General features: G+C 39.3%; 1 protein-coding gene across 6 annotated transcripts in view; it reads right to left on the reverse strand.

Annotated features, from left to right (window-relative positions):
* Window positions 1-27,122, reverse strand: part of KANSL1L (KAT8 regulatory NSL complex subunit 1 like) — a 59,553-nt gene that overhangs the window by 3,657 nt on the left and 28,774 nt on the right. For all 6 annotated transcript variants that reach the window (XM_032693570.1, XM_032693566.1, XM_032693571.1 and 3 more), the window contains exons 6-13: window positions 22,977-23,178; window positions 13,288-13,450; window positions 10,803-10,913; window positions 10,258-10,395; window positions 8,013-8,137; window positions 6,677-6,801; window positions 5,677-5,731; window positions 357-469 (exon numbers count right to left, since the gene is read on the reverse strand). In XM_032693570.1, coding sequence (XP_032549461.1) covers window positions 357-469; window positions 5,677-5,731; window positions 6,677-6,801; window positions 8,013-8,137; window positions 10,258-10,395; window positions 10,803-10,913; window positions 13,288-13,450; window positions 22,977-23,178 — 1,032 coding nt within the window. The remainder of the gene's footprint in view (window positions 1-356; window positions 470-5,676; window positions 5,732-6,676; window positions 6,802-8,012; window positions 8,138-10,257; window positions 10,396-10,802; window positions 10,914-13,287; window positions 13,451-22,976; window positions 23,179-27,122) is intronic.

Here is a 27,122-nt window from a genome sequence, read left to right on the forward strand (position 1 = left end):
TCAGGTGAGTGAAGAAGGGCTCATGTTACTCTTGTGTGGCTGAAGTCCTAATAACTGGGAGTGGCATCAGCTAACAGAGCTCTGTCTTCAGTGAGGGAGTAAGCTATTTGTTCACTAATACCAGGTCACTGACATGCTAAATTTCTTTAAGTATGCATGTCTCAGCATTGCCTTCCCTTTCCAGCCACAAAGCCAAATACCTTTCCAGCCACAATACCTGGTACTGTCCCTGATGAGTTAATTTAAGGAAGAGTGCCCTCGTTTTCAAACTTCTCTGACAGCATTTGTGACATTGCTGCACCAACAACCCAGACCAGGTTCAATAGGAAGGCTCTTATCAAAGCCAGTACACCTGCCTGCTGTTCCTCCTGGGCCAGCGGCTCTGCTCCCACAGCGACCATCTCGCGCGCTCTCTTTCTTCATACTTGGTGTGACGCAAGGAAAAAGCTTCGTCGGACAGATCTTCTGCCTGTAACAAGACACAGGGAAAGCTGCTGCACTCATCATAAACATCACTAGAAACAAAGCCAGCCAGTATTATATATAATTCTGCAAAGGTCTGTTCACTGAACAAGAGGACGCAACACAATGCATGCTTGCAGTATAAAGGCACACCCAAAAACGTGTTCAGCTCACGAGAGCTCTGGTATATGGGATGCTGTCACTTGCACCTTTATTTCTTTATATGTCTGAGGTTAATCTGAATGGATATAGAAATTATACCCCCCCATGGAACTAACACATTTTTCTCTATGGTGAGAGGCAGAAAATTAAGAAGACGTATTCATTTGCAAATCAAAGCAGTGTTAAAAGCACATAATAAAGACAAGCAAAAATTCCAGGAGTTTCCAGACACTGTTTCAGGAGGAGGCTGGGAGGCAGCAGGATTCGCCAGGTGCTCTTTAAGCACTGAGAAATAGCTCTGAGATCACCAAGGACTTGGATAACTCCACAGAGAGAAACTCAGCAAACCTGAGGTGCCGCATTCCTGCTACGAAACCAAGCAGAAAATGGCTTCTGCTTTGAAGAGACTATTTCTTAGCCAATGGTTTGCATGACCCCAGTACAGCTTAAACCAGCCCTAACACAAGTACTTTACCTGCTCGTAGTCAAACAAGAGCCAGCTTTTTAGGTAAAATATGCAGTTATTGCACCAGACCTTCACTGCCACCTTTGTTTCTCTGCTGGCAGCCCACCAGGAAGTCTGTTCCTTAGCCAGGGCTGGGCAAGGAGCACTTTGCTGCCCTTCTGCCCTTCCCCCTCGCTCCCCTAATGGAAAGGCAAGCTCTTGGCTGGACCCCTTCATCACAGCTCACAGTTATTTCAAAGTACTCCAAACCATTCAAAGTTCAGCTAAAAAGCTGAGGTTGGCAAGAGCATATGAGTGCTGCAGCGATGGATTTTATGTCAGCCACTCCCAACTCAAAAGCAGAGAATTCTAGGAAAGAACAATTCCTGTCCATAGGAGCTGTGAAGCTGCATAGCCAGATCAGTCCTGGACAAGAATTATACTAATAAGTGGGGGACCATGGAAAATAAACTGATTTTTTTTTCTATAACGGAAAATCCTCAGTGGTCTTATACAAGTAACACTATTTATCTTCTGATTGAGCCTGACAAAACACAGAACTGAATGCACAGTCCTCGCTGCAGTGCCAGGTAGTGCCATAGTGCCACAGGTGACACTGGCAGCTGCAGTGCTCCCCTCTGGACAGCTCTCGGCCCAGAGGTAGTTCACTGCCATTATGGGTACAACAGCAAAGCATTACAATGAATGAAAAGCACCCCAAAGCCTTCAGTGCAATGAGAATCGACTTCAGGACTTGCTGGTAAAACTGTGGTTGCCCAGCTCCTCCTCAGCACTCAACAGGAAGCTTCAGACAAACAGGCCTGCTTTGTTTGGCCATCTCATGATGCCTTGCTGAAGGCTCCTCATTGCTTTTATTTATTTATGTTAAACACAAATCACATTGTTAGCTGCTGGTTTCCTTTCATGCAAGTCAATTTAGTGGGTTTCCTCCTCTCTCTGGAATTCACCAGCTCTGTCACTTGGATGGCATCGGAACCAGGCTGCATCTCATTTCACATTTTGTCTTTCCAAGGTCAGCGATGTATAGCGTGAAAGTGAGAATTTTATGAACTACAAAAGTGTCACTCCCTCAGGGAAAATTCGGGATTTTTCTGTGTGCTCAGATTTCCTTTGAAGTGGAAACAAAAGATAATTTTGAAAGAAAAACTTAAGACTTGGAAAATAATTTTCTTTTCAAATTACCAAAACTTTTCATCTTGGGAAGAAACTTCATTTTTAACAAGCTTCCTTTCAAAAATCCAAGTCCATATTCCTTTTTTAAGTGAAGAGTTTTGAAAAATACAGAAATAAGCCTTAATGTTCCTTTCATAGCTAGTGATAGCAGATTAAACTACTTGTTTGTTTAAAAAGAGTTCTACGTTATTCCATTGAAGACTACATTTTCTTATTTAAAAATTTTTCTTTATTCTATGGATAAAAGTCTCATGACAGAGTAAAAGGTCTCTGCTTGGTTCAGTACAGCCTCTGCCCCTCCCCAGCTTTGTAATGCTTTATGTACTTTACCAACTTCAGGTTAATTTAAAGTTGCTGTAACATGAGAAATTTGGGATATTTTTCCCCACTAAGGTTAGTTTGAAAAAGGAAAAAAAGAAGTGCTAGTCCTCAGTGGACGGATCTGGCAGTGATGTTGAGACAAAAGGCAATGGGGAAGGCCTGTTTGTGAGACATGTCTAACAATTTCACTCAAAGAAAAAGACTTAAAGCAAACTATGGTTTGGATCCCCCCATCACACTACAAGACACTGTGCATTAATGCTGAATAGCAGCAGGAATATTTCTGAAATATTCTGTTCTCAAAACAACAAAAATCTGTGTTTCACTCTTTGGCTCCACAGGAAACACTGAGTCATAGGCCATGAAAACACTTACGCAAAACTAACTGCACACAGAATTATTCCAAAGTATTTGTCATTACTCAAACAACTACAAAATAAACTTGAATGTTACAACTGTGCCTTTCCAGAATTTTAACCTGGATAAAACAAATTAAAACCAAAATAAAACAGGAAGACTCGTGCCACACCCTCCCATGCATTAAAGCAATAACAGACTGCAAATTCACACATGCAAACCAGGAAACTCAAATGCTCTATTTCCAGAAACTTAAGTATTTTTAGAGCAAGTAATAGAGCAGACATAGATAGTATACTGATTAACTTTTGCATTGCCAATTTTATCCTTGTAAGCCTAAATTTCCAGAAACAAAAATGCACCCAAAGAAGGTAAGCTTTTTATACTCAAATAAAGGCTTTTTATACTCAAATATGGTGAATAGGCTTGATTCCCAGAAAGTGCTCAGTTTCCATCCTTGGAAGTGTGGCTCCTGTGGAAAATGACAAATTTTTTTGTAACTCATGGAAACTGAGTGCAAGTCTGTTGCATGGATAGGGGTTGTTGCACTGAAAGCCTTTAAATAAAAAAGAGAGAGAAAAGAAAGAGGAAGGAAAAAAAAGTTATCCAGTGGCAGAAATCCCTGACTGCTGCTTGACACAGGGACAACTCCAGAAGTTTTCAATTTAGCTATGCAGAAGATAGCCAGAAAAGAATCTATTATATAATGCCACCACAGGCTACTATGCAGTAAAATAAAGAAAAAGAGTATTTTATATAAAAGCAGAAAGTAGATTTTGCCTTCCCTTTTCCTGCATGAATGACCTACTTCAGCACAAGGAGCAGTTTCAAGCGTGTCAAGAGCGCGAGTGCAGAAAATGCAAACAGGTAATGGTGCTGTTTCCCTGTGTCTTTTCACAAACTTACGCGGCAACAAATGTAACTCGGCTCAAAGCTAAAGCAAAGGAAGCTGAAGAATTATGATCAATCACCTTTTCTCAGTACTCTGAAAAACATCCAAACCAATTAACATGATCCCAAAAGAAAGGGGGAAATCAGCCGAACAAGATCTGTAGCATTTTTCTCTTGTCCCTTCTAATTCTACCCAGTAGAACAAACAATACAGATACAGTGGGCCACAGCAGGAGGCAAAGCTGCTTTATTGTTAACTCAAGTTATTTCCTGGTCAGAGGATGAATCATACTAGATCAATGAGTCATGTCAAACACAAATGTACTGGGAGGGCTACTAAATGAGTGATTGGCCCATGAGCTTCAGAGAGACACCTTGAAGTCCCTTCAGCAAAATACACTTAAAGCACAAGACAAGTCATTTCTGTGGGATATGAAATCTAAACAAGAAACCCACTGACTCCTCCAAGCAAGTCCCTAGAAGCCCTGAAGGCAAACTGGTGTTGAAATTCTTCCATCCCTCATTCCACCAGATACCAGAACAAAGAGAGAGTAATGAGCAGTAGATGCTCAAGGGACAGTGTGCCCTTGCTGCCTTATTAGTTATTCTCTGAATGGTTTAATTAAATATCCTTGCAGAAGAGTTCTCCTGTGCATGTAACTTGACCTTCTCAGTACAAAGGAAGATCAAGCATGTTTCCTGCTGGCTGAGGAGGTAGCAGCTCAAAAGTCAGTGGGTGGAGGTGACATAAATCTGACCACCAGGTTTCACAAGAATTTCTCAATTGCATTGGAAGAGGCAGGGACAGAGTAAGCTTTTCTCTTCCTTCCAACCGAAGAGCATGCTGCCAGTAAGTGCAACTACACCAGGTAAGGAACTGAGGCCATGATGCTCTCCTAGAGGTTCATTTCCATGGAGCAGGAAGCTACAGACCTAGCAAAACTGTCATGAAGCTAATGCCTTTGTGCAGAGTGTATTTTCTACCCCAGTTGTAGAGATTCTCTGAAATAGGAGCTCAAGAACAGATACTGTGGATGAGAGCACAAATATAAGTTCTACAGTTACAACTGGTGATAGTGGCAGAGACTGGAGGGAGATTAGAGATGCTTAAAGGACAGCAAAACTGGCAGGTTTCTGGAAAAGGAGCCACAAAAAGACTGGAAGGACAAAAAACCACCTAGAGACCAGACCTGCTGGTATGTTCACCCTAAGGTTACAAAATGCCTCAAACCCCTGATTAGGGAAGAAAGGGACCCTCAGCTGCAAAGTCCATGGACATTTCCTGAAGAAAACGTAGATTCTTATGTCTGGAGGAAGCAACAGTAGCGCATGATGTGCAAACTTAGCTCAGAAGGCAGGTGGGAACTACTGAAGGTTACGTTGTTCCTGACAAAGCAGAAAAGTTTCCTCCCAACAGAAGGGTTGCAGGAAAACAAACACTGAGAAGAAAACTGAATAAACTTGTTGGACCTATAGGCAGGATAACTAATTATCATCTGAAGAGCAACATGCCATGGGAACTGGCCACGGAGGGAGAGGATGAGAGAAAAGAACAGCATTATAGCACAGGTAGCCCCAAGGAGACAGACATTGGATGAGCCAGCATGACAGGAGCAGGGAAGGCAGAGGCTGGACCCAAGGGACCCTTTGGGCCTGCTGACTGTGCAGCAGCAAGGGACAGGCAAATTTTCACAATCTGATACTTAATACTTTATTTCTGAAACTTGAAACTTACTGGGATTTGCATGAAGTCAGTGATTTCACAAAGTATGTACCAATTATCCCAATTATATATTATATCTAGCATAAATAAAAACTGGTGGTTTAATTAAAATACAGCCTACCTCTTCTTCATCTGTATGTGATTTTTCTAAAGGTTGAAGTTCAACAACTCTCCAGCTAGAAATGAGACAAGGAAAATCAAATTAATTTACCTAAATGCTGTTTCATTATTTCAGCAGTAGAGATGACTCTTTTGTTTCTACAGTATATTGTTAGTTAATCCTTCTTCACCACTGCTTGTGCTTCAGAATTTCCTTCAAATAAAATAACTTCACAAATTTAAGGTGCTGATAAAAGATGCCTGAAATTTAAATTTTCCTTTCACAACTCAGTATCTAACCTTTCGTTTTCCCAACACAGTCTTTAAGCTATCCAACAGTCTTAATCATATTTTTAGCTTTAAAGGCAATATAAAAGCAATTACATATTAGAGATTTAAAATACAGAACAAGTGCATTTAGCCAATTTCAGGGAATTTGCTAGTAAGCCACTGAATTATAGCATTGGAGATCAATTACATTGTGTTCTTTTTCTGAAACAAACAAACAATATGCCTCTAGAATGAGGGATTATAGGCTTACACTGTATGGAAAAAAATAAGTTTATTCTACTGTATCAGAATGTCTGAATTTAAAAAATATATGCTAAATCCATTTTGTTTAATTCACTGGAAACAGCAAACTATTTTCTTATGAACACACAAAAAAGACAGCAACCTCCAAATAACATTTCAGAGTCGGTCAGCAGCTTTATGGCACATTTAAGGCCATGAGTATCACTGTAATTCAGATGATATAAACCCACTTCTGTTTTTAGCCAGTCTGTGCATCTGCCACCTCCCTGTGTATATCAGACTATTTTCCACGTGCTATCAGCTGTCCAGTCTTCCCACCACTTCAGTCACACAAACTGAAGTGCACAGATAAAAAAGCCTCAAGCGCATGAAGAGACCATCCTAGTATTATAACATTTTCTAACTCCATGCTCCATGTTAATTATATTTTTGTCAAAATTCTCAAGTTTGTTTTGCTATCTTTGCAATTAAGGAGGTCGTGAGCAAACCTTGGGGTAAGGATTTCTTTGTACTGTAGTTTCTCCAACTTTGATGGTGCCACCAGCGACATGGGAATAACAATGTTGTCTATGTCATAGGAGCTCTCACTTCTCAACCGCCTCCTGGAGTTATGCTGAATAATACAATCAATACAAGAGGGGATGCATCAGCTCAAATCACAGGAAGTACACATTAGCTGAGAAACATGAGAACTTCACAAGGAGAAAGTCTGTAACTTCAACACATTTTTTAGCGGCTTAATGACTTCCAACATCTCCCTCCCTTCAATGGAATCTCAGTAAATCTTAAAACTGTCTCATTTCTGAGGTTTACTTCTTGCTAGTGTAACTTTTACTGAAATCAGCATGAATTTCTCTTCCTTGATTTCAGGTACAGTTAATTCTGAGTACTTAGGAGAACTGTGAAGTTAATGCCACCTTCTTCATGGTGTGCAGTCTACAGAGATGATCTTCTATCATCTACTAACCTGTAACCCAAGTGATTCTTCAGTGTGATATAATTAAGAACTCCAAAAGAGAGAGAAAATTTAGTTTTAAATCATGATACATTCCATATTACAAGTTCTCCATTTTTAACTGAACTTTAATGGAAACAGACTATCCTAAAATGCCCATTTAGGTGTTCTTTGATGATGGTTGGCTCAAGGGGAAAAAAAGGAGGAGTATGACTTGTCAAAACTATGTAGGGGACACACATTTAAACTCCACTCTGCATTAAAACATGACAACTTACAGAGCACCAGTATACCACTAAGCTTAGCAAAACCATGGAATTGAAATCTGAATATTATTGTGAAATTCGCCATGAATCAGATAAAACAGACTGTTTCTGCAGGGATTTCACTGAACCAGAACTCTGCTGTTCCTCATCAAAGTTATACACCAGAGACTTTGCCTACAGTTCTGCACAAAGTGTTTTAACTGGTGAAACTGAGAATTAATAAATTTTGTGACTGTATTTGCACCATGAGGCCATTTTATGTAGCTGCACCAAGAAAAAAGGGTCATAAGAGCCCATGTGTAAAACTGGGAACATAAATCACAGTGTATTTAATGAAATTTGAGGAAAAAAAAAAAGGCACAATGCCAATAAACCAAACTTACACTCCAGTATGATCTGCAGAACTCTTTCACAAGTAAGTATCTGTTTTAGAAACACCATATACTCAATCTGGAATCCATTAGTTGATGGATTTACTGTAAAAATGCTCAGTGCTGTAATTTAACACTAAATTAGCTGTGAAAGGTGTGTGGTTTTGGATTATCAATTTGCACAATTCTCTTTTGAGATTTCAGTTGAGACAGTGGTGCATTTTTGGTTTACCTGTGAAGAAGTGCTGTGAGTGGGCCGAGACATCGTGCTGACATTGGTCGCAGCAGCAAAACTGCTGTGGGATTCTGGTTCTCCATGTTGAAAGGAGAATGTCTCAAACCGAGTGTTACTTTCGCCTGTCACAAAAATAGCAATAAAAACATACACACCGGCTGTTGTCCATTAGAGTGCAGAATTTTTCCATACAGTAATTGTAAAGTCATTTCTAGAACCCCACAGTGAACCACTCACAATTTACTGGATACTAAAAAAAGCCATCTAAATAAACACTTGCTGCTTATCCTGTCATTGTTGTTACTACAAAACTCATCCCTCTCCTTCTACAAAGGATTTCTCCTCATGAAACCACCTTCACATGGGCAAATCCTGATTATTTTTTCAGGATCTGCCATACACATACACACAGCAAATGCAATCAGACTTAGAGGAATGCTTTCCCCTGTTCCCTAGCAGCACTTCCCTATCTGGGGTGCATCTCACCAGTTCTCTGAGCCCTTACTGACAGTTTCTTCCTTAATAAATGATAAAACTGGCAACAAGGGTAACGAACAAAATTAGCTTAGATTTCCAAACCAATAGTGGTTTCTTTTAGTTGTGGTCCACTGCTCAAGACAAATTGTAATTATTGTTTACTCCCATTCAGTCCCACTGTAAGCAGCATTTAGGGGGATTCAGAATCTAACCACCTGTTTTGCTTTCCTTCTGCCTTAATTTCCATTAAGAAAGGAGAACTCAAATTTAATACCAACTAATAAAAAGAATCAGTGTATTCCAACGTGGAAAAAGAGGTGAGACTGATTCTAAAGACTGTATTTCACAGGCTGGGTCAAGGACATGAACTCTCATCTCCCAGGCAGCTCTGCAACTCCCTGGCACACAGCTTTTATTTTTTGCCTTGTTCATTAGGCTGATCTTCCTCATGGATAATTTCTTCTATACAGAGCCCAAATTAGGAATAAATATGTAGTACTACACCCATAGCACTAATAGCTACAACTTGTGCTGCTATTCGAGAATACATCACAGAACAGTTTTCTGGCATTGGGAAACTATGATCCTTGTGATAACAGATAGCTTTTTTTGTTCCATTACCTAAAAAAACTAAATGCTATTGGCAGAAGACTAACTGTAACTTCAAAAGGTTTATAGGAAGCAGTCTGCCCTCTTACTAGAGCTCCCAAGTACCTCCAATTGTTGATCTGAGTAACTCTCCTGTAATTTTCTCATGAACTGGGTGGGTTTGGTTTGGGGTTTTATATTGTGGGTTTGGGTGGGTTTTTTTTAATCATGGATCGTAATTTTTGATTAAATCATCTCTGCAGTAATTCCCATATTTCCACCTCATACTGTAAGACTACACTAGCTGTTTTACCTGGATATGCAACAGAAGTATATTTTTTTTGCAATGTTAGCTGATCATTTATACCTTTTAATTCTTTTTTAAGGAGGAATTTTAAACTAACATGGTTTCTTCTCTTGCTCAGTGATTTATTGTCTTCAAATGTCTTGTGAGCAATTTTGCCAAAAGTTTTCCAAAAGTCACATAAATGAATCAGTAACAAGATCTGTTACACTTCACATTCTAACAGCCTGGAGAGGGTAAGATGCCATTTATCTTTCAATGGTACACTGAATTTTTTATCCCTAATTTATCACATTATTCTACAGAACTTTGAGGGCACTTCCTATTAATTTACCAAGTGCTGAAGTAAAGATTCAATGGCTTAAAATATAATGATAACATGAGTGAAAACAGAATAAGCAGTGGCTATCCACAAGTCCTCTTAACAGTCTGGAAGGAATCCAGAACCAGAAATGACAGTACACAACAAATGAAACAGTGGACCAAACATGCCAGGAATAGTAAATGTTTTGTTGGGCACATGATTTGACAGACAACTTTGCAATTCAGTCTGTTTCACTGACTACTATAAAAAAACCCCTTTCATATTAAGAATAACCCAATATTAGAAAAACACAGTTGGACTGCTAAGCAGTTTCCTTTAAGAGTGCTCCAAAAATAAAATACAGAAGCTTGTCCTGTTGTAATATATACTCAAGAAGAAAGAGGATTACTATACTTTAAAATAGCAAATTATTTTCATGGTGTCCCAAGTTTCGTAAGAGTATCCTTTTTGGAGACAACTTAAAATTAATTCTCAAAGCCCAGTAGTTACAAATGCATTTATACAGTACCTATTTTAAAAGAGTTAGTGTCTTCTTGCACTTCTCTTACCTACTGCTGTCTCACTTAGGTGTCTTTTCTTTCTTCCTTCTGACAGCTGATCGGATGTTCCTGACACCAACTGAGATTTGGAATTAGATAAACAGCCACTGTTCCATTGTTTGACAGAAACATGATGCTGATTATACTCTACAACAAAAAAAGGACGTATCAAATCAAAAACTTATTTTCCATTGACGCAATTTACAGGAAATCTCAACTGGTAAACTATTTATAATGGAAAAAAAATCAACACCAAAACTTATGATAGGAATCCAAACAGTAAACAGCACTTCAGTCAGGCACCTGGCCCAAACTCCCCCACTTGCTATTAGTGCCCTCCTACAGCTCTGGTGGGATCATCTCAGTGCAACAAAGGAGAACTTGACACTGTGGTCTGGGAAGAGATTCCTCTTCCACCTAAAGCCTTAATCAGTTACCTTCTCTGATAACCTGCTTTGTGCTAAATTTAAAAACTGAACCTCTTCATGGAAGAAATTACTGACAAATGAACAGAAAATGGTCTTGCCAATACTAAAATATGTTGCTTTACATACCACTGTCAGAGGACACTTTAAACTCCCCTCCCAAAGATGAGGTATCAACAGGTTCTCCTTTGATGTCATCCTTCCTTAATAATGTTTCAAAGTATATGTGAAGAGGAATATCTAAAAAAACAAAAATCCAAATGGAAGAGGGTAAGTATTAGAAATATGGCAACCTTTGAGCCAATGTATTATCTGTCATCACTAAAGGTCTAGGGATTGATTCACCCAACACAGCGCAATATAATCCATGAGCAGTGCTGAGTGACACACGCTGTGGAAGGTATTGAGTGAGAATAAGCCAGGGCTCTTCCCCTCTTGATGAACTCCTGCACAAGACCCAGCACAGCAGAGAGCATACAGGGCACTTTTCCTGGAATCCGCAGAGGCTTCAGTTCAGCCTTTTGGGTACAAGTCATTAGTCATTAATGCTTTTGGAAATTGTTACTGCCGGGAGCCTAGAGGTAATTTCAAGGTACATTCCTTCTCTCTCTCCCTGAAAAGGTTACAGCAGGGCAAGGCAATTCATTTCCTGATGGGAGCTCTAACCCAGAATTAGCCTGCAAAACATCTCAAGTGGTAAGGAATTTACCCCCTGTTGTAAGGCAGGAAGATTTAAGAAAAATAAGTCTCTCTGAAAAGCCTTTCTGGGAAAAAAAAAATTACAAGAATGAAGAGAAATTAAATAGGAAAAAAAAAAAGTCAGTGTAAGAAGCCAGCTTGACAGCTAGTATATTCAGAATGAGAAGAGGACCAAGGGCAGCATCCAAGGGTGGGCCTTAAATTACTTATATTTACACACAATCTCAGCCTCATGTGCCTTCAAGGTGAGCCAGGACAGAAACTTTCAACATATTTTGCTAAAAAGAACAATTTATTTCAATTTGCTATGGATCTATCTAGGTATTCTGTCATAACACCTCAAAGATCTTGCCGTGTTTCCTATTCTACTTCCAAGTAAAACATAAAGGTCTTCAAAGGTGTATTAGTCACAAAATTTAAGTAACGAATTAACCAAAACATTTCTCCTGTTTTGGTTTGGGTTTTTTTGGTTTGGTCTTTTTTCACCTGAGGAACAACCTGTATGTTTCAGAGATTTTTTATTTTGTGCTCCTCTATCTTAATCAAAAGGGCAGGAGTGCTTGTCTCAGTTTATCCACAGGCTAGGTGCAGAAATACCAGAAGCCCAAGCGTCTTAAACACAAACTACAATTCTCCAGTTATCAAGGTGCAAGTTTAAACAGGTGCTTTTGTGTTCAAGGGACACTGCAACCACTGATGTATTTTTGGACAAAATCCTTGGTCATGTGGAAACTGTGAAGGCAAGACTTAGACCTATGGGCAGCTCTGCTTCCAGAAGCGAGCCAGTCCCTCTACCTTATTTGCTAGGTTGTCTGCAAATTATGATTCACCTTTGAAAGCAAAATACAAGAAAAGACAATGTGAGAGAACTACATCTGAATCTTGAATCCCTCTCTGCACACTAAAAAATCAAACTCCCAGAGTTCCAAAACAAAACAAAGGCCAATAATACATTTTTAGCACAAAGAGAAAATTAAAATAAAACCCTTTTCTTTTACTCTGCTGGCGCTTTGGGGATTTTTTTATATATAAAGATGTGGGCACAGCACAAGCAGTATTTTAAGAGAAGTTATTTCTCTGGAAGGGGATAACCAAGAAAGCTGCAAAGAAAACATGAAACTGAATCAGGCTACAACTTGGAAAATTTCTACCATGCATTTATTCACAGTAATTCTTTCACATGAAAGAAAATTACAAACAGACTAGTGGTCTTTATGAGGAGGTAGAGACAGCAAAGTACACTAAGCACTGAGTAAAGCATGAATCTGGAAACAGGATTTTCTTAAAACAAAAAAATCACACAAAAACTCAATAGGATGAATCACTTGTACTGATAGCAGCATTTATTATTCTATTTTGAAGTCCCAACTGCTGTTGGGTTGCACCTGCACTAACTTCACAGCTGAGCCACAGACATCACATGCATTATTGTCCAAAAAGACTAAAGAATCAGATGATAGAAATCATAAACTTTGAAGATCACCAAAAATGCTGATTATCATAAAAACAATTAGAAAACCTAAAAAAAGCTTTTTAAAACTAGTACAAAGGGCCTGAACAGAAAGTTGCTTATGAAAACAACACAACTAAGGTATGGTAGTGTGTTGGTAATAGCACCATCTCTAAAGGACTAACACTGACTCAATTAGACACACCATGAAACACCCAAACCCACCTTTTTCCTGACCAGTCTTTCTAGGTTGTAAGAGCATTGCTGGTATAGGAAATCTAGGTGGTGTGCTTTTCAAAAGTTAGGATGAAGTTCAGATTTGTAGTCTAAACTCATGTATTTTGACAGTGTGAGGTTTTTTATTAAGAAAACTAAGTTCTAAAAATCACTAAAAGACAAGTTAGTCCTTAACCTCTACAGCTGTCACAAGCACAACCACCCTGTTGTAGTCATTGCATTACTTACCAGAAGGGAATGATAAGACTGGATGGAAGGAAGAGTCCAGCTCTTGCACGTAATCTAGGATTTTAGATTCTGTGCTGTACTCATTGCTGGTCAAAGTGGAGGCCGGCACCACATATGGCAACTGAGTTTTACATGGAAAGGAGGCATCTCTACATGGCAGAGTCTGCAAGAATACATAGAAACAAAGTTTAACTTCTCCTTTACTCATGTACTTCAAATTAGACCAGAAGAGGAAAAAACCCCAACAAACTAACAACTCAGTGAGTGACATCCTTTACCATGTGAATGGCAGAAGTATTCCTACAAACTTCAGATAGTCTAAGTGTGACTTACCTCCACTTATCGTGGACCACGGTGTACAATACAAAGAATACAAAAACCCCCTTCAATTAGGGCCAGGAAACAGCTGTCAAAGCTTTCAGAGAAAACGTAACTATTTCTAATCATTATTTTGATCTATCCTATGACAAATCGATACTCTTTAAAATTTAATTCCAGCACAACATGCAAGATAGAGAGCACAAACAAACCTAATACAAGAGAGGGGTCTCCTTTGTTTATCCCCTCAGTCACATTTTTACTATCAGTATCTCTAGACAGTTTGAGCTCATCCATTTTAATGTAAACAACTATATTTAACATTTTAAGCACACCATGTACTTACACAAAACAAGAGGGCAAAGTCTTCACCTTGTTACAATTTAAACATCAGGTAAGCAACATAAACAAAAGAAGACACACAGCAATAAATACGGAGAGGGACGCACTCAGGATTGATTAATAGGTAGTAAGGGGAATTACTAGAAAGAGGAGAACTGCAAAGAAAGATTAATTTAGCTGCTTATTTGTGAGGCTTGTTCAAGTATGGAAGGTAAAATGATGGGTGGCACAGAACTGGTAGGTGTGAGATAACAGGACTGAGACAGAAGGTGAAAATGGGCAGGAGTAAGCATCAGAGTGCAGGCCATATACTGAGCTCTGAAAGACAGAAGGAAAGAACTGAATTTGATGCTACAAGAAAGCAGTACAGTCGAGTCTGTGCTTCAGCATATGCTACAGAAGTCTTGCAGGGAAATAATACTGCTGATGGTACTTTAAGTCTTACTGGATAGCAGTGGTAGTAATCCCCCAAATACTGACATTTTAAGGGTTTCTATAGGTCTTTGATACTTTGCCAAATGTTGCAGATCCTACAAAGAGCAAGGGAGAGAAGTGGGTACTTCAAGGGTCTCAGCCTATCACTGTGCAAATAGTCACATTTATCATCTCCTGGAAAAGAGTTCCAGTGTAAAAAACTGTAAGAATGAATATAACATTTTCTTATGACTTTTTATAAAAGGAGACATCTAGCAGCTGCATCAAAGGCAAGAACATCAACGAACATGACTTATATTTTCAGTACTGCTGCTTTCCGAATCCGAGAAATCTCTTCAGCTGCTTTCTCCTGCCTGAAATAATCCAGGCTGTTTTCTAGCAGTGCCACTCATGTGTTAGTGATGCAGTGATTATATCCACCACATAAAATCCCCCTCCACTTACTGAAATCAGTCCTTCTGTCAGATGGCATCAGTGTTCACAACCCACACTATCTTAGAAAATATTCCACTAAAAAGTTCCTGTTTCCATCTCTCCCCTTCTTCTCAGTCAACAACTTCCCTACACTGCTACTGTATCTCAGAAACTATTAAAATCAAGCAAGGATGTTGTAATGCTGTGATGGTGGTGAGGTTCTCATATTTAACTTTTTTCCCCCCACAAGGGAACATTAACAGACCTAAATCCACTTTGATCTCCATACACAGGTCTATACACAAGTACTTTCAACCTAACCTGGAAAGAATTCTTTTCTAGCCCAGGACTCCTTCAAATCAATGTTGTGTTATTCTCTGTTATTCTCCTGTGACGAACATATGGGACTCTTCATCTGTTAAACTTTAAACATCCATAAAGTGCTAGCAGAACTGGGACCTCTGTTTGGAAACACTAGAGGGATAAATGCTGAAGTGAGTTTAATGTTTCCCATTATACGGACCATTAAACTCAAGCTTAAAGAGCTTTTAAGTAGTTGCTCTACCTCCATGCACTAAGGGCTTGCTTTTCAAAAATGCACGAAAGCATATTTCCTCTTCATATTTGGTTTTTAAAAATGAAGTTGCTTCCTGAAACTCCACTATTTAAGCTGCAACTGCACCACTTCTGCTTGTCCTTTTTTTACAGAAATGAATCCACATTGCAGTAAATAAATCTCTCATTCTTTAAAAAGAAATCCCTGAATACTAATTAGTAAAATTACCTAGAAAATATATAGATAAGACCATCACATTCTGACATCCAGTTCTATAGTCCTGACTCACTTTTTCTTGCTTTAGTTCACTCTAGCCACAAATACATTTAGATTATAGCTTAAAATTCAGCCTGCTCAAAAACATGGTCAAACAACCTCCACAGTCACAATCTATTTTGAAACTGTATTAAAACCCATCTGCCAATTTTGATAAATGCAAAATTCTTTTCTTCAACTTGCCTGTGGTGGGAATTATAAAACCTCATCCATGAATTTGTGCATTAGTGCCTCAAATGCTCTGGCATCAACATCTAAGTAATGAAATCTTTCATTAAGCTAGTTTGTAATCCAAAGAAAATAAGGACTTCTATAGAAGCAAGAGCAATTTTATTTAAATGCCTTGAGGCTATTAGAAAAAAAAGCTAAAAAACCTGGTAGTGTCTGTGTTTCTAGCTACCAGTTCTGGTTTAAGTTTCTGATGGAGTAGTTTTCCACTGGAAAAAGCTGAATTAGTGATGTTTGTCAGGAATGTCAACTTAATCAACTCTTGATGAAAAAATTTCAGAAGCCCTTTGCTCTGGAATTAAAGTGTGTCATTCAAAGAAAGTGCTTCAACCTTACTGAAACAAAACTGAAGATCTGTTTATTGGAAAGCTAAACTCTCCCTGCTTCCAATTCTGAGTAGAACACAGTCTACAACCCAGCTGCCTTTTACAGCAGTAAATTATCGATTCTTTAACACGACAAAAAAATCCACTACATCCCAACTGAAAACAAGCCCATAAATATATCCATTCATCAACAGCAATGACAAGGGGTTTCAGGAAAACCATGGCACACAGCTTTTACAAGACAGGCCCCTGTAGCAAGCCTGACCACAATGTCAACTCTTCAGAAAGCAAGATTACTAAACTCTTATCAATTTTTCTGCTGCTCTACTATACCTTGTACATCCCCTGGAGCATTTTTCTTCACTACAGAAATACAAAATCTCATGCTTCCTGAGCTCAAGCATATATGAATTATAATATTACATTAAGTTCATTCTATTAAGGAAAACACACTGTATTTAAGAGGAAATCAGGAGTGTGCAAGCTTTAAATATTCAACTAAAATAGCATTCTGGTTTAAACTTCATAAGGAACGGTGTCAATCAAGAGAATCTAATTTTCTAGAATATTATGAATTCTAAACTTGGATTTTTTTCCTTCATAGTGCCGTTTTACTGAGTTACAGAAAATACAGTAAGCAAATAATTTTGATATTCAAAACAATTCTTGCCCTTCTTTGTGATAAAGTGATGCACTAGACAAAGCACAACTAGCTCATGTCTCCGTTATAGAAGGGTCAGAAAGCTGAACACTACTGGCCACCCAAACTTCCGCAGAGAAAAAAGTGTGAGTCTATGAAGTGTGCCATAATTGAAAAGAAATATATTTTGTGCTCCCTTACAAAAATTCTGAAGTGAATACTCATTTTATGGTTTCAGCTACGGATCACTAAAACTCCTACCATTTCTGGAGACATGCCTAAATGTAACAGTACACAGACACAGTTCAATTATGCTACTGTGTATGAATCCAGTAAGTTAATTAAGTTTGCACAAATACACCCTGCTGAATACCTGTCATGTCTGCTCCTGATTATTCTTATTAAGCCCAGAAAGGCAAGGAAAATGCATTTATTCTACCTACAAACACACCCTCAGAACTTTTCAGCAATATCAAAGAAGAGCTATCCCCCTCAATATCAAAAACTGTTCTTTAAATGGGTAGCCAACTAAACTGCAGAGATTTAATTATGGGATTCAAGAGAACCACTGTGTGTATGGGTCATGACTCTTTAAATATCAAACACACCAAGTTTTAATCCTATTACCTCTCTGCTTCAATGCTTCAGCATCTGCCTTAAAGGCCAGCCCACTGTTCCACTGCCTTTGTCTTCTGCACTTCTGCTCTGAGCAGAGCGATGACCCTCTGGCAGAACATAAGAGTTCCATGAAACCTCTTTTAATCACAAGATAAACATGCAGGACTTCACTGCAGAGTGCTTTGGGGTAACACACAACACATGGGCAGTGAAAGGTTAATTTGAAAGCCTCAAAGACCTTGTCTCTTATCAACATGTAATGGGAGAGATGGTGGGCAAAGCATCTAAGACATCCTTACATGGGAAGGTGCACAACAGATGGTGCTGACACGTGCACACCGTACAACAGACTCTCCCTTTCAGATGAAGTTTCTACAGATGTCAGATGGACAGACCTTTCCTGTGCAGGTCAGGTACAGGGAAGCAAGCTGCCCTGAGATGTAAATGAATTTATCTACCTCTGGTTCCTCTGAAGCTGTCAATAAGGATAAAGTGGCAGATCCTATGGCAGAAACCAGTTTTTCCAGGTGGAGAAGAGAGACTTCCATAAAACACTAATGACAACTTAGTCAGCATCCAGGTTGTCTCAAATTCAGATTTTTGGACAGTGTCTTAAGAGGACTTATAGCTTCTACCATTCTCAGAGACCACCCACCTCTCCTAAATATACATGGAGTTTAGCTTCTTTAATCCTGCTACAAGCCAACGGGAGACTTCCACCTGCTTTGTAGGAAGTGCACGCTGTCCTCTACATCCCGAAACAAAGACCTTTAGTTCAACTAGCAAATCAATTGAAAAATCAAGGCTAATGCTTAATCTTTGATCAGTTTAACTAAAAGAAGGAAAGACATGTTAATCCACAGGGATATCTTTTCAAAAATGCCGCATAGAAATTAAGAGTTGATGTGATCAGTAAAACATTACAGAACTGTCATAATAAGCTAGAGGGGTAGGACTGTGGAAAGCACACAGGTTTTTCATTCTGAAAAAAAAAGAATTCACAGGCTGACTGGTCTGCCACAAACTTCACAAAGGATGGATCTAGTTCCACTGCCAGTATTACAGAACTAGAGGTGCCCTTCCTGCCCACTACACTAAAGTCTTGTCACACATTCAGAATACCTGAATGCACAGGAGAACTTCTTCTTTTCCCACTCAGGTTTCAGTGACTTTTAACCTATTTTATAGCTTCCAGTGTTAAAGTAGCTTCCACTGTTAAAGTAAGATAAAGGCTCTGCATGCTGGATAGAATACAAATTATAATAGTATGTGTGTATATATATACATACACACATAATCTTCCCTAAAATCTGAAAATTAATAATGGGAAAAGACCCATATGTATTTATCAAGTGGCATCTACAGAAAGCCTCACTGGCCCCAAGCATGCACTGGGAATGCTCCTGGACACAAAAATCATAGAACCAGCATAAGAATTAGATTAAAATAAGAAACGCATACCCTAGAATTTCAATACTTTTCTCCTGTCTGTTTTGGAGCCTTCTGAAGAAGCAATGACTTTTTTTCTTTCCAAATCACTAAACAAAAGCAGATATTCTTCTGCTCTTACTTAACTCCCATTTGAGACTGTGGAGAAAAAAAATGTGGGAATATGCAACTGCAAGAGCTGGCAACATTATATCACCTGTTTTCTTGTGGTATCCAAAACGTAGGTTTTTGCATCTCAATTCCCAACTTTCAGGGTGCTGGCATCTTTGCAAATTTGAATTCTGTTTTTCTCCATGTGCCTCAGCCCACACAATCAAGTCTTCCTCCAGCAAGTGGAGATACAAATACAATGAGAATTTTCAGATTAAAAAAAACCCACTGTGCTCTACAACCCTGCAAAGAAATTGACAGGCCCAAAGTTGACAGTACTCAGATCTCATTGCTCTGTTGTCTCTTAACTTCATTTAGAGCTGTATAAGGTTTTCATGGATTTTTTTGTAGTGCATGTGGATTATTCTGGGTGGCTTGTGCACTGACTCACAACTGAGAAATGGCCTAAGCTCTTACCAAGCTATTTAGATAGGGAAGAAAGATAGAAAACAGATCATCTGTGGTACTTAAGTAAATCTGAATTAGGGGACAAGTAGATTTGGCCCTGAAGGATGTTTCAAGTTCCTGAGGATATCAGATGGTGACAGATAAACCAAACACCCTGCATCCTGTTTTAATTTATTTGCAGTCTATCTTGTCAGTCTGGAAGGTCGTCTAGAGTTTCATAGCATTCTATATTTTCTTTCAGATACCACCCTGTGTAAGCAGAGCAGGTGTAGCCCTCTTCAGAAAAGAAATACAGCTAAGTAGAAGACAATATAGGGCATCTCTCAACAGGCACTAGGAGGCTAATAGGTCACTACATACTCATTGTAAATGTATGTGGCATGGCAGTAGATAAGAGAAAAAATGTGGCTGTCTTCCCAGTGACCTTATGAACTGACAGATGGGATAGCAGTTCACAGTTTCATACTCTGCTTTTCCTATCATGGATATTGGGGGATGAGGGGAGAGAATGAGCTTCTCAAATGAATCTGAAGAGATGTGAGGGACAACACACTGAAAGCCATTTAGATGCATGGAGAGTACAACCAGATATCACAAAAAAAAACCCCAGACCCAAGTTCCTCAAAGCTATCCCAACATTTTTTAATCTCCCACACATGGGAAGTCTGCATTTTGCTGTGATTCTCTGGTCAGAATTCTTTAGTCACTGTCTTGCTCAAATTACTCTGCCCCTCAGCACTGCCAGGCGCTGCTTGCTGGTTTTTGAACCAGGCATCATGAAGAAGCTGGAGCTGCAAATTTCAGAATATTCAGTTTTCTCCTCTGACTTTGGCAATCTAGTCTCTGTTAATTCCACATCTGCTGCAGGGAGTTGGCAGCAAGCCTTCCATAGCTCCAGCTTGCTTTCAGGCCATTGACCTTAAAGAAATGGGGTTGCCTACCAATTGTGGTATCAGGGGTCATATAAATATGTAAAACTTGAGGAAATACAGGAGAGACACTTGCTAGAGATGACACACTAAAGTTATGTTAAAAATCAAACTATTTTCCATGCTGCTAAGAAGTAAATCCTTTTTCCATGAAAGACCAGAGGAAATTTGCTAGATTACTACTGGGAATTTAAATGCATTTTTAGAGAAAACCAGGTATCAATCCCAGAAGCCATTCCCCATTTTACTCTTGGATATCTGCCTAATCCAGCAGCCAGCCTGGGCTGATAGCCAGTGCTCTTCCATTACAGGCTCAGCAATCTCAACAACAGCTAGGAAACCAAGTGTAGCAAGTGCAGGACTAACAAAGTGACAGGCCCTGTTAGCTAAGATTTATTGAATGAAACAATACACTGCTGATGGCTTGTAATTCAAAGCCCTGATACCCATTTAGATTTGATTGTCAGAATGTGCTGGAAATGTCCAGTCTAATTTTATCACTTACTTCCCCAGTAGAATCTCTGATCCTCTGTTTTTAACCAAAACTGTGTAAGAGGCTTTGTTCACTGCTTTACCTTAATTTTGAAAACTTGAAATGAGTTTGGCACTGGCATGAAGACTGAAGCTAACAGTTTGATTGCTGCCACCACCTCTTATTTTCTCTAGGAATTGGAGCACATCTATCTATAGCCTGTGGTGGACTTCTCCACATTGCCCCTTGGTTAACTTCCCCATGGAAAGGACATTGAAAAGTAGAGTCTAAATACAGGGGTTTGAGATGAGAGCTGCAGTAAGCACAAAGAGCATTCCCTACAGGGGTGTTTTACCACAATGTCTTTGGGACATCTCTGCACTTTTGGTACAGAGACACTGGAGCTGGGTTGGTATATGGCAACCCAGCACCAGAGATGTCAAAAGCATGGAGCAGACACACAGTTGCTTCCAATATTTGAAGCCTTAAATAGTAGCCTGAAAATGCACTGTTTGCTTGCATTCTACAATCAAAGGTAAATTGCAAATATATCTTTTTAGTCTTATAAGTCAAGGTAAACTACTGAGCATGCAGAGCAGCTCAGCTCTATGGCTTGGTTGGAGGTAAAAATGTAAACTCTGCCTTGAACTCCTGATGCCGGGCTGCAGAAATGAAGTTTCTGATCACAAGGCTCCACTGCTATTCTCTGAGCTGTACTAACACTGGCCCAGTTCTCAAAACACGGAGACATAGGCAGTGCTTGTAGAAATATGAAATACATGAGCCTGAAAGACACACGCTTCCAGAAAAGCTCATAGTTTAAAACAGTTTAGAAGAACTGATAGTTTAGAAACTGCATCTAGAGCGAAAACTCCTCATGTTTAAGTAGAAGGAAAGGAAAGTCCTGGAGTCTCTGGCTAAGGATCCATCTCCATAGCTGCCAGAAGCACTTGTGGAATTGGAGGCATCACTCAGGGCATGAGGCCTCCAATATCTGTAACAGGACACGGATTGGATTGAATGGGAAACAATAAAGTCCAAGTCAGCCACAGACCCCTTGTTTAATACAAGGAAGATGAAAAGCTTAGGTATCTAGGAGGAGGTAGAGCTCTCAACTCTACCCCCAACTCCCCTACCAAAACCTCCAGGGCAAGCTGCCAAGTCATTAAGCCCCACTGCCAGGAAGGTGGGAACTCAAGCTAATAAGAAATCGGACAGTTTTTTTTGCTAAAACTAGGACACGTCTGCAGTTTTGCAGAGAATGCTGAATCAGCACAAAACATCCTTGCAGGGGAAATTTCTCCCCAGACCACTGGCACACTTAGTAAATCCTAGGCAGTTAGCCGAGGAGACATGGAGATGTAACACACTTTTAAAAGGCAAAGTAAAAGCAAGAAATTAAAACCATTTGGGATTAGTACTGCTCTAAAGAATGAGTTCGTACTGTCTCTGCTCCCAAATTAGACCGTTGCTTTAAGCACCACAGCTAAACTCATTATGTATTCTTACCAGAAATATGCTATTAATATCAGATGCAAACAGATAGCCTTGTCCTGCACAACAAACAGTCTGGCTTTCTCCATTTTAAAATATTAATTCCTCTGTAATGCAGAAAATTTTAAGAGTTTTAAAGCATTTTTTTTTTAGTGTGTCATGAAAAAGGCAATATGACTAATCAGAAACAGCAAAAACAGAAACAAGATTAAGATATTGCAATTCAATTTCCTAGAAAATAATGTGCCACCAGCTGTGTAAACTTTCTTGTAGCTAAAACAAATATTCTGAAAACAAGTGGGCAGCTGATTTACACTGTAGCATGTCTCCTCAGCAGTCAGGCCTCCCAAGGAAGCTCTCGAGCTGTCTCCTAGACTGTACAAGAGCTTTAAAGATAGCCATACAACAAACTCATTTGATAAACAGAACTCTGAGTGATCTTTAACTTTTATGTTCAACTCATTAACTCTGAGCTCCTGCTGACACACCCAGTTACTCCCGCCTCACATACTATACGGCCCCTGGACACAACGAATAACCAGCACAGTGTGCACTTATTCTGGCATACCAGACAAGACACATGCAGACTCCAGCAGCTGGACTCTGGTTTTCCCTCCTACAGAGAGAGGCCTACCTGCTGATTCCAGTGACAGGCACTGTGCATTCTGTAGAGTTTCCTCTTCTGGAAACTATGAAGCGGCCTTGTACGGGCAGATGTGCTCACATTAGTTACAGAGACAGATCTTAGTCTTGTCCTGTCTCTTCTTCTTTTCTTGATGTGCTGATGATCAAGCAACCAGCTGCTCGAAGAGGATACCTCTCTGTTGTCTGAAGCTCTGCAATTTCATGATTAATGGGGGGAAGAAATACAAAAAGTTAAATATGTTCCACATGCAGAGGCCAAGACTTCACACACTGATTAGCATTAGCTATCTAATTCTAAGAAATTTTATAAGCACTAAAATGTTTTAGCACAGTGTTTCATGAAACAGTGTATGTGCTTTGTTTGTTGATGAATTCTATGGTCAGGAAAGGAAGTTTATTTTTCTTGTTCACCTTTCTGCTCATGGAAACAAATGTCAAAATGAAGCCCTCAAGCATACAGTGGGGTTTGTTTTTTCCAAATTCAAGAACTCTCTTTCTAACACTTTTAACATCTATGAGTTTTAAGTTACAATTAATATTTCCCTTCAAACTGACATTCTATTCAAGACAGGAGACCTAGAGTCCTGCCCTAATACTTTCAAGATTTTTTAGTTTTGGTCAAGAACTGAAACCTAAGCAAAGCTTTACAAACCAGTGACCATTCAGCATGGGGGCTGAAACTCACTGTATAGCACTTGTATCAAAATTAGGAACTCTACACATTCTGTGTGGAGTCAAAGTCAAGTGCAAAGACATGGCCAAGAGCAATAGAAAACCTTTCACTGATACGAGGAACAACCTCAGACCACTCTCACCAATCTACAGCCAGTCTGCTCACCAAAACACATAACTGTTCCACAAGGCAAGAATTCAAAACTCTCCCCCATTTGGGTAGGAATGACTCAATGGGAAGACTGCACTTCCCTGTTATAGGTATTCCTGAATTTATTGTGTTGCTGTAGGAACATCTGCCTGCAAAGTTGAAGGCTTGCTGCAAAAAGCACTCAAGTGTGCATTTATTGTTACAAAACTTAGAAATTTGATAACAACTCTAAACTGTCCGAGCAGTGCAAGTATAAAAGATATTTTGGGCTTGGTTGATGACAGGTCATCTATCTGCACAAATTATTATTCTGTCTTATGACAAGTCACAGTTTTATTAGTAGAACTGTAACACAACAAAACATGAAAAGTAATTCATTACAGGGCCACTTACACATCTTTTTTGACAAATGGTATTCTTCTAACAGTACATTTTTATTAAATAGAAGGGCTTATTATGGAAGTGTGATTAAGCACCATCTCGTGCTGTGCTGGTGTGGCAACAAGGCTTTATGGGCTTGAATTTGAGCTGTCCTTCTGACACATCAGAACAATTCAATAAGCAACACAGACTCATGAAAAAAATGTGCTAATTAACAGAGGAATGGTACAAAGTATTTAAAGGAACATATCAGTAAGTGCCAAGAAGAAGAGCAAAATACTGAAGCATGACATTCTTAATGTTAACACTGCATTTTTACAGCTTAAGAAATACAAGGTTTACAGTCCATGCAATAGATTTCTTAAAATGCTTTCTCTGAATTCTCAAAAACATTTTTTAATTATCCACCTTGTAGTCAGATGGTCCCAAGCCCAACTTCTAGACTTCCACATGAGAGACAACTTGGACAGGTAAATTAGAACAAAAAGCTCCTCAGTCTGGTTCCTCAACTTCTGCGATTCCTGTCTTTTTTCTGGTGGTCTGCCCAAGTCTCTGCAGTCTCTGCCAACTGCTCTACAAACACTCCTGTGCTTTGCAGCAATGCACAGCTCCATTTTCAGAGACAGCAGAGATCTCAGATCCATGGCCTGGAGCTCCATTAAAGAGCAGTGTGGTTTTCTTGCCACCTGTGTAAACAGGCTTCCCAATCAAGGTTTGAGTTGCCCATTTAGTTTGATCTTAGTTTCGGTGGTTTTCAAAATGTGATTCTACAGTAGAGCACTGCCAACTGAGAAAGTTATGAAATTTCTGGGAACACTTCCTTCAGAGCTCACATGTTGGCCTTTCTGGCTCTTGACCTTACTCCTAGGTGCACACCTGCACACAAAGACACCAGACAGGCAATGTTTGCACTGAAGTAATGAACTTTTTCCTTCCTCTCCCCTCATAACAAAGTGGGTATCACTAGCTTAGGGAACTGCTTCTATGAGCATCTACCTTCATGCAACACATCTGGTTAATCTTGGCACTTAGATTCAATTGAGCAAAGAAAAGCTACATAGAGAAATGAAGGCACTGATGTAATTAAACATTGACCAATGGCAATTCAAGGTTACCCACATTCAGTCAACCAGGAAATGTACATGCACCTCCACTTCCACTGGGAACAGTCCAAACCCCATGATTATCAACCCCAAAGAACTTCATGCTTAGACCTACCTGAAACATGCACTACTGTGTTTTTCACATCAACAGCCTACAACTAATTTCAAGAATTTACTTCAACAAAAATCGCTTTCATCCATTCTTTCCCCCCTCAAAATAAAAAAAAAATCCCCTTTCCATTTGATTTTGATTTCTACTTTCTGAAGTACTGAATACAGTGAGAGTGAGTTCTAAAAAAAGCAAAGGGAGATGCAGCCAAGAATTAAGTTACCTGCAGCTTTTAACTGTCTCCATTGATTGAACATAAAGCTACTACAATAAAATACCTCAAAAAATCTGAAACACACTCAAAAAACCCCCAAGAAGTAGGAGAGAGCGAATTTCCCTGCAAGATTCTCATGATAACCACCCTGTATCATGTTTAATTACTATCTTTAATGAACAGCATTTATTTGCAGATTTCTAAACACTTCATAAGCCTTGAAAAGTTAAAATTACCCATTTAGCTCATCTAGAAAGCTCTCAAGTCTCTCAGATCCCCTTCCAACAGCTAACTCGTCAAATTCCAGTTCAGAGCTACAGCACTGAAAAAATCTTCCAAGTCCTAACATTCTCTGCGCTTTTTATAAGTCATGAGTAGAAAACAACCAACCTTAGAGAGAGTGGTCCATGAGCAAATGACTGTGTTACTTATGAAATGGAAAGAAGACTGATTTTGGACAGTGCCTAATAAATCAGAAGAGAATTGGCTTGAAGTGACATCATTAGAGTCTCTTATCAAGAGGTCAACTTCATACGCTTCTAGAAACATTTTTAAAAGGAACTATTCCTCAGCTGTCTCATGAAAAAGTCACAGATTGAAGACACAGCCTAAATTACTCTCTTCTTTCACATACTCATCTCTATTAGGAACTCCTATTTCAGGGCTATTTTTACTTCAAAACTCTGAGGAATCTTTTGATTTTCCTCCACATTATCTGTAAACAACTGATACATCAGGAGCATGGATATTACACGACAGGACCCCTTCATCCTTATATTTACGGCAGAGTCACAAAATTGCTGTGGAACAGACGGCAGCTAAAGAAGGTGCCCATCCAAGCTGCTCATTATAATCCCTTTGTGGGAGGCTACAACCTCTGCAGCAAAGCTGCTGACACAGACGGTGTGGCCAGCTCTCCTTGGAGCCGGGAGTCAGGGAATTACATTCTGCTGCACACTCTGCCATAAACACCACAGCTCAAGCTGGGAACAGTTTCTTCATCCACCTGATCTTAATTAAGACCTGTGAATACCAGCAACCCCTCCATCCTCAAAAATCACATTACCAGTATCAGGAAAAATATCCAACATACCCAAGTCTTTTGTAAGACAGAACTGTAGTCAATCACCTTAAAGCTGTTTTGAGACTAATACTTATTACAGCCTGTACTGTACTTAAGATCTCTGAATAAAGGATGGAATGACTTTGAGTAAAAGATGGACTAGTACTGAGAAACATTCTTCTACAATATTAATTTCAAGCTACAGTCATCCTGGAAGGTATGTCCATTCAGAACAAAAGACCTCAAATGGAAAATAGTATCTCCAGATTCCTGAAAACGTAGGTGGCAAAGACAAATTTGGCCTTTTACTGAAGACCAATGTGCTTAAAATTAATGGCACTTGCCACCCTGACACTGACCCATGCTGGGACACAGGTGACATTGCTAATGTACTCTCCTAATCTAGTTTGTCACTTTTCCAGAAATAAAGCTGTACTCGCTA

This window comes from Chiroxiphia lanceolata, chromosome 7, assembly GCF_009829145.1.
Source record: "Chiroxiphia lanceolata isolate bChiLan1 chromosome 7, bChiLan1.pri, whole genome shotgun sequence".
Classification (NCBI taxonomy): Eukaryota; Metazoa; Chordata; class Aves; order Passeriformes; family Pipridae; genus Chiroxiphia; species Chiroxiphia lanceolata.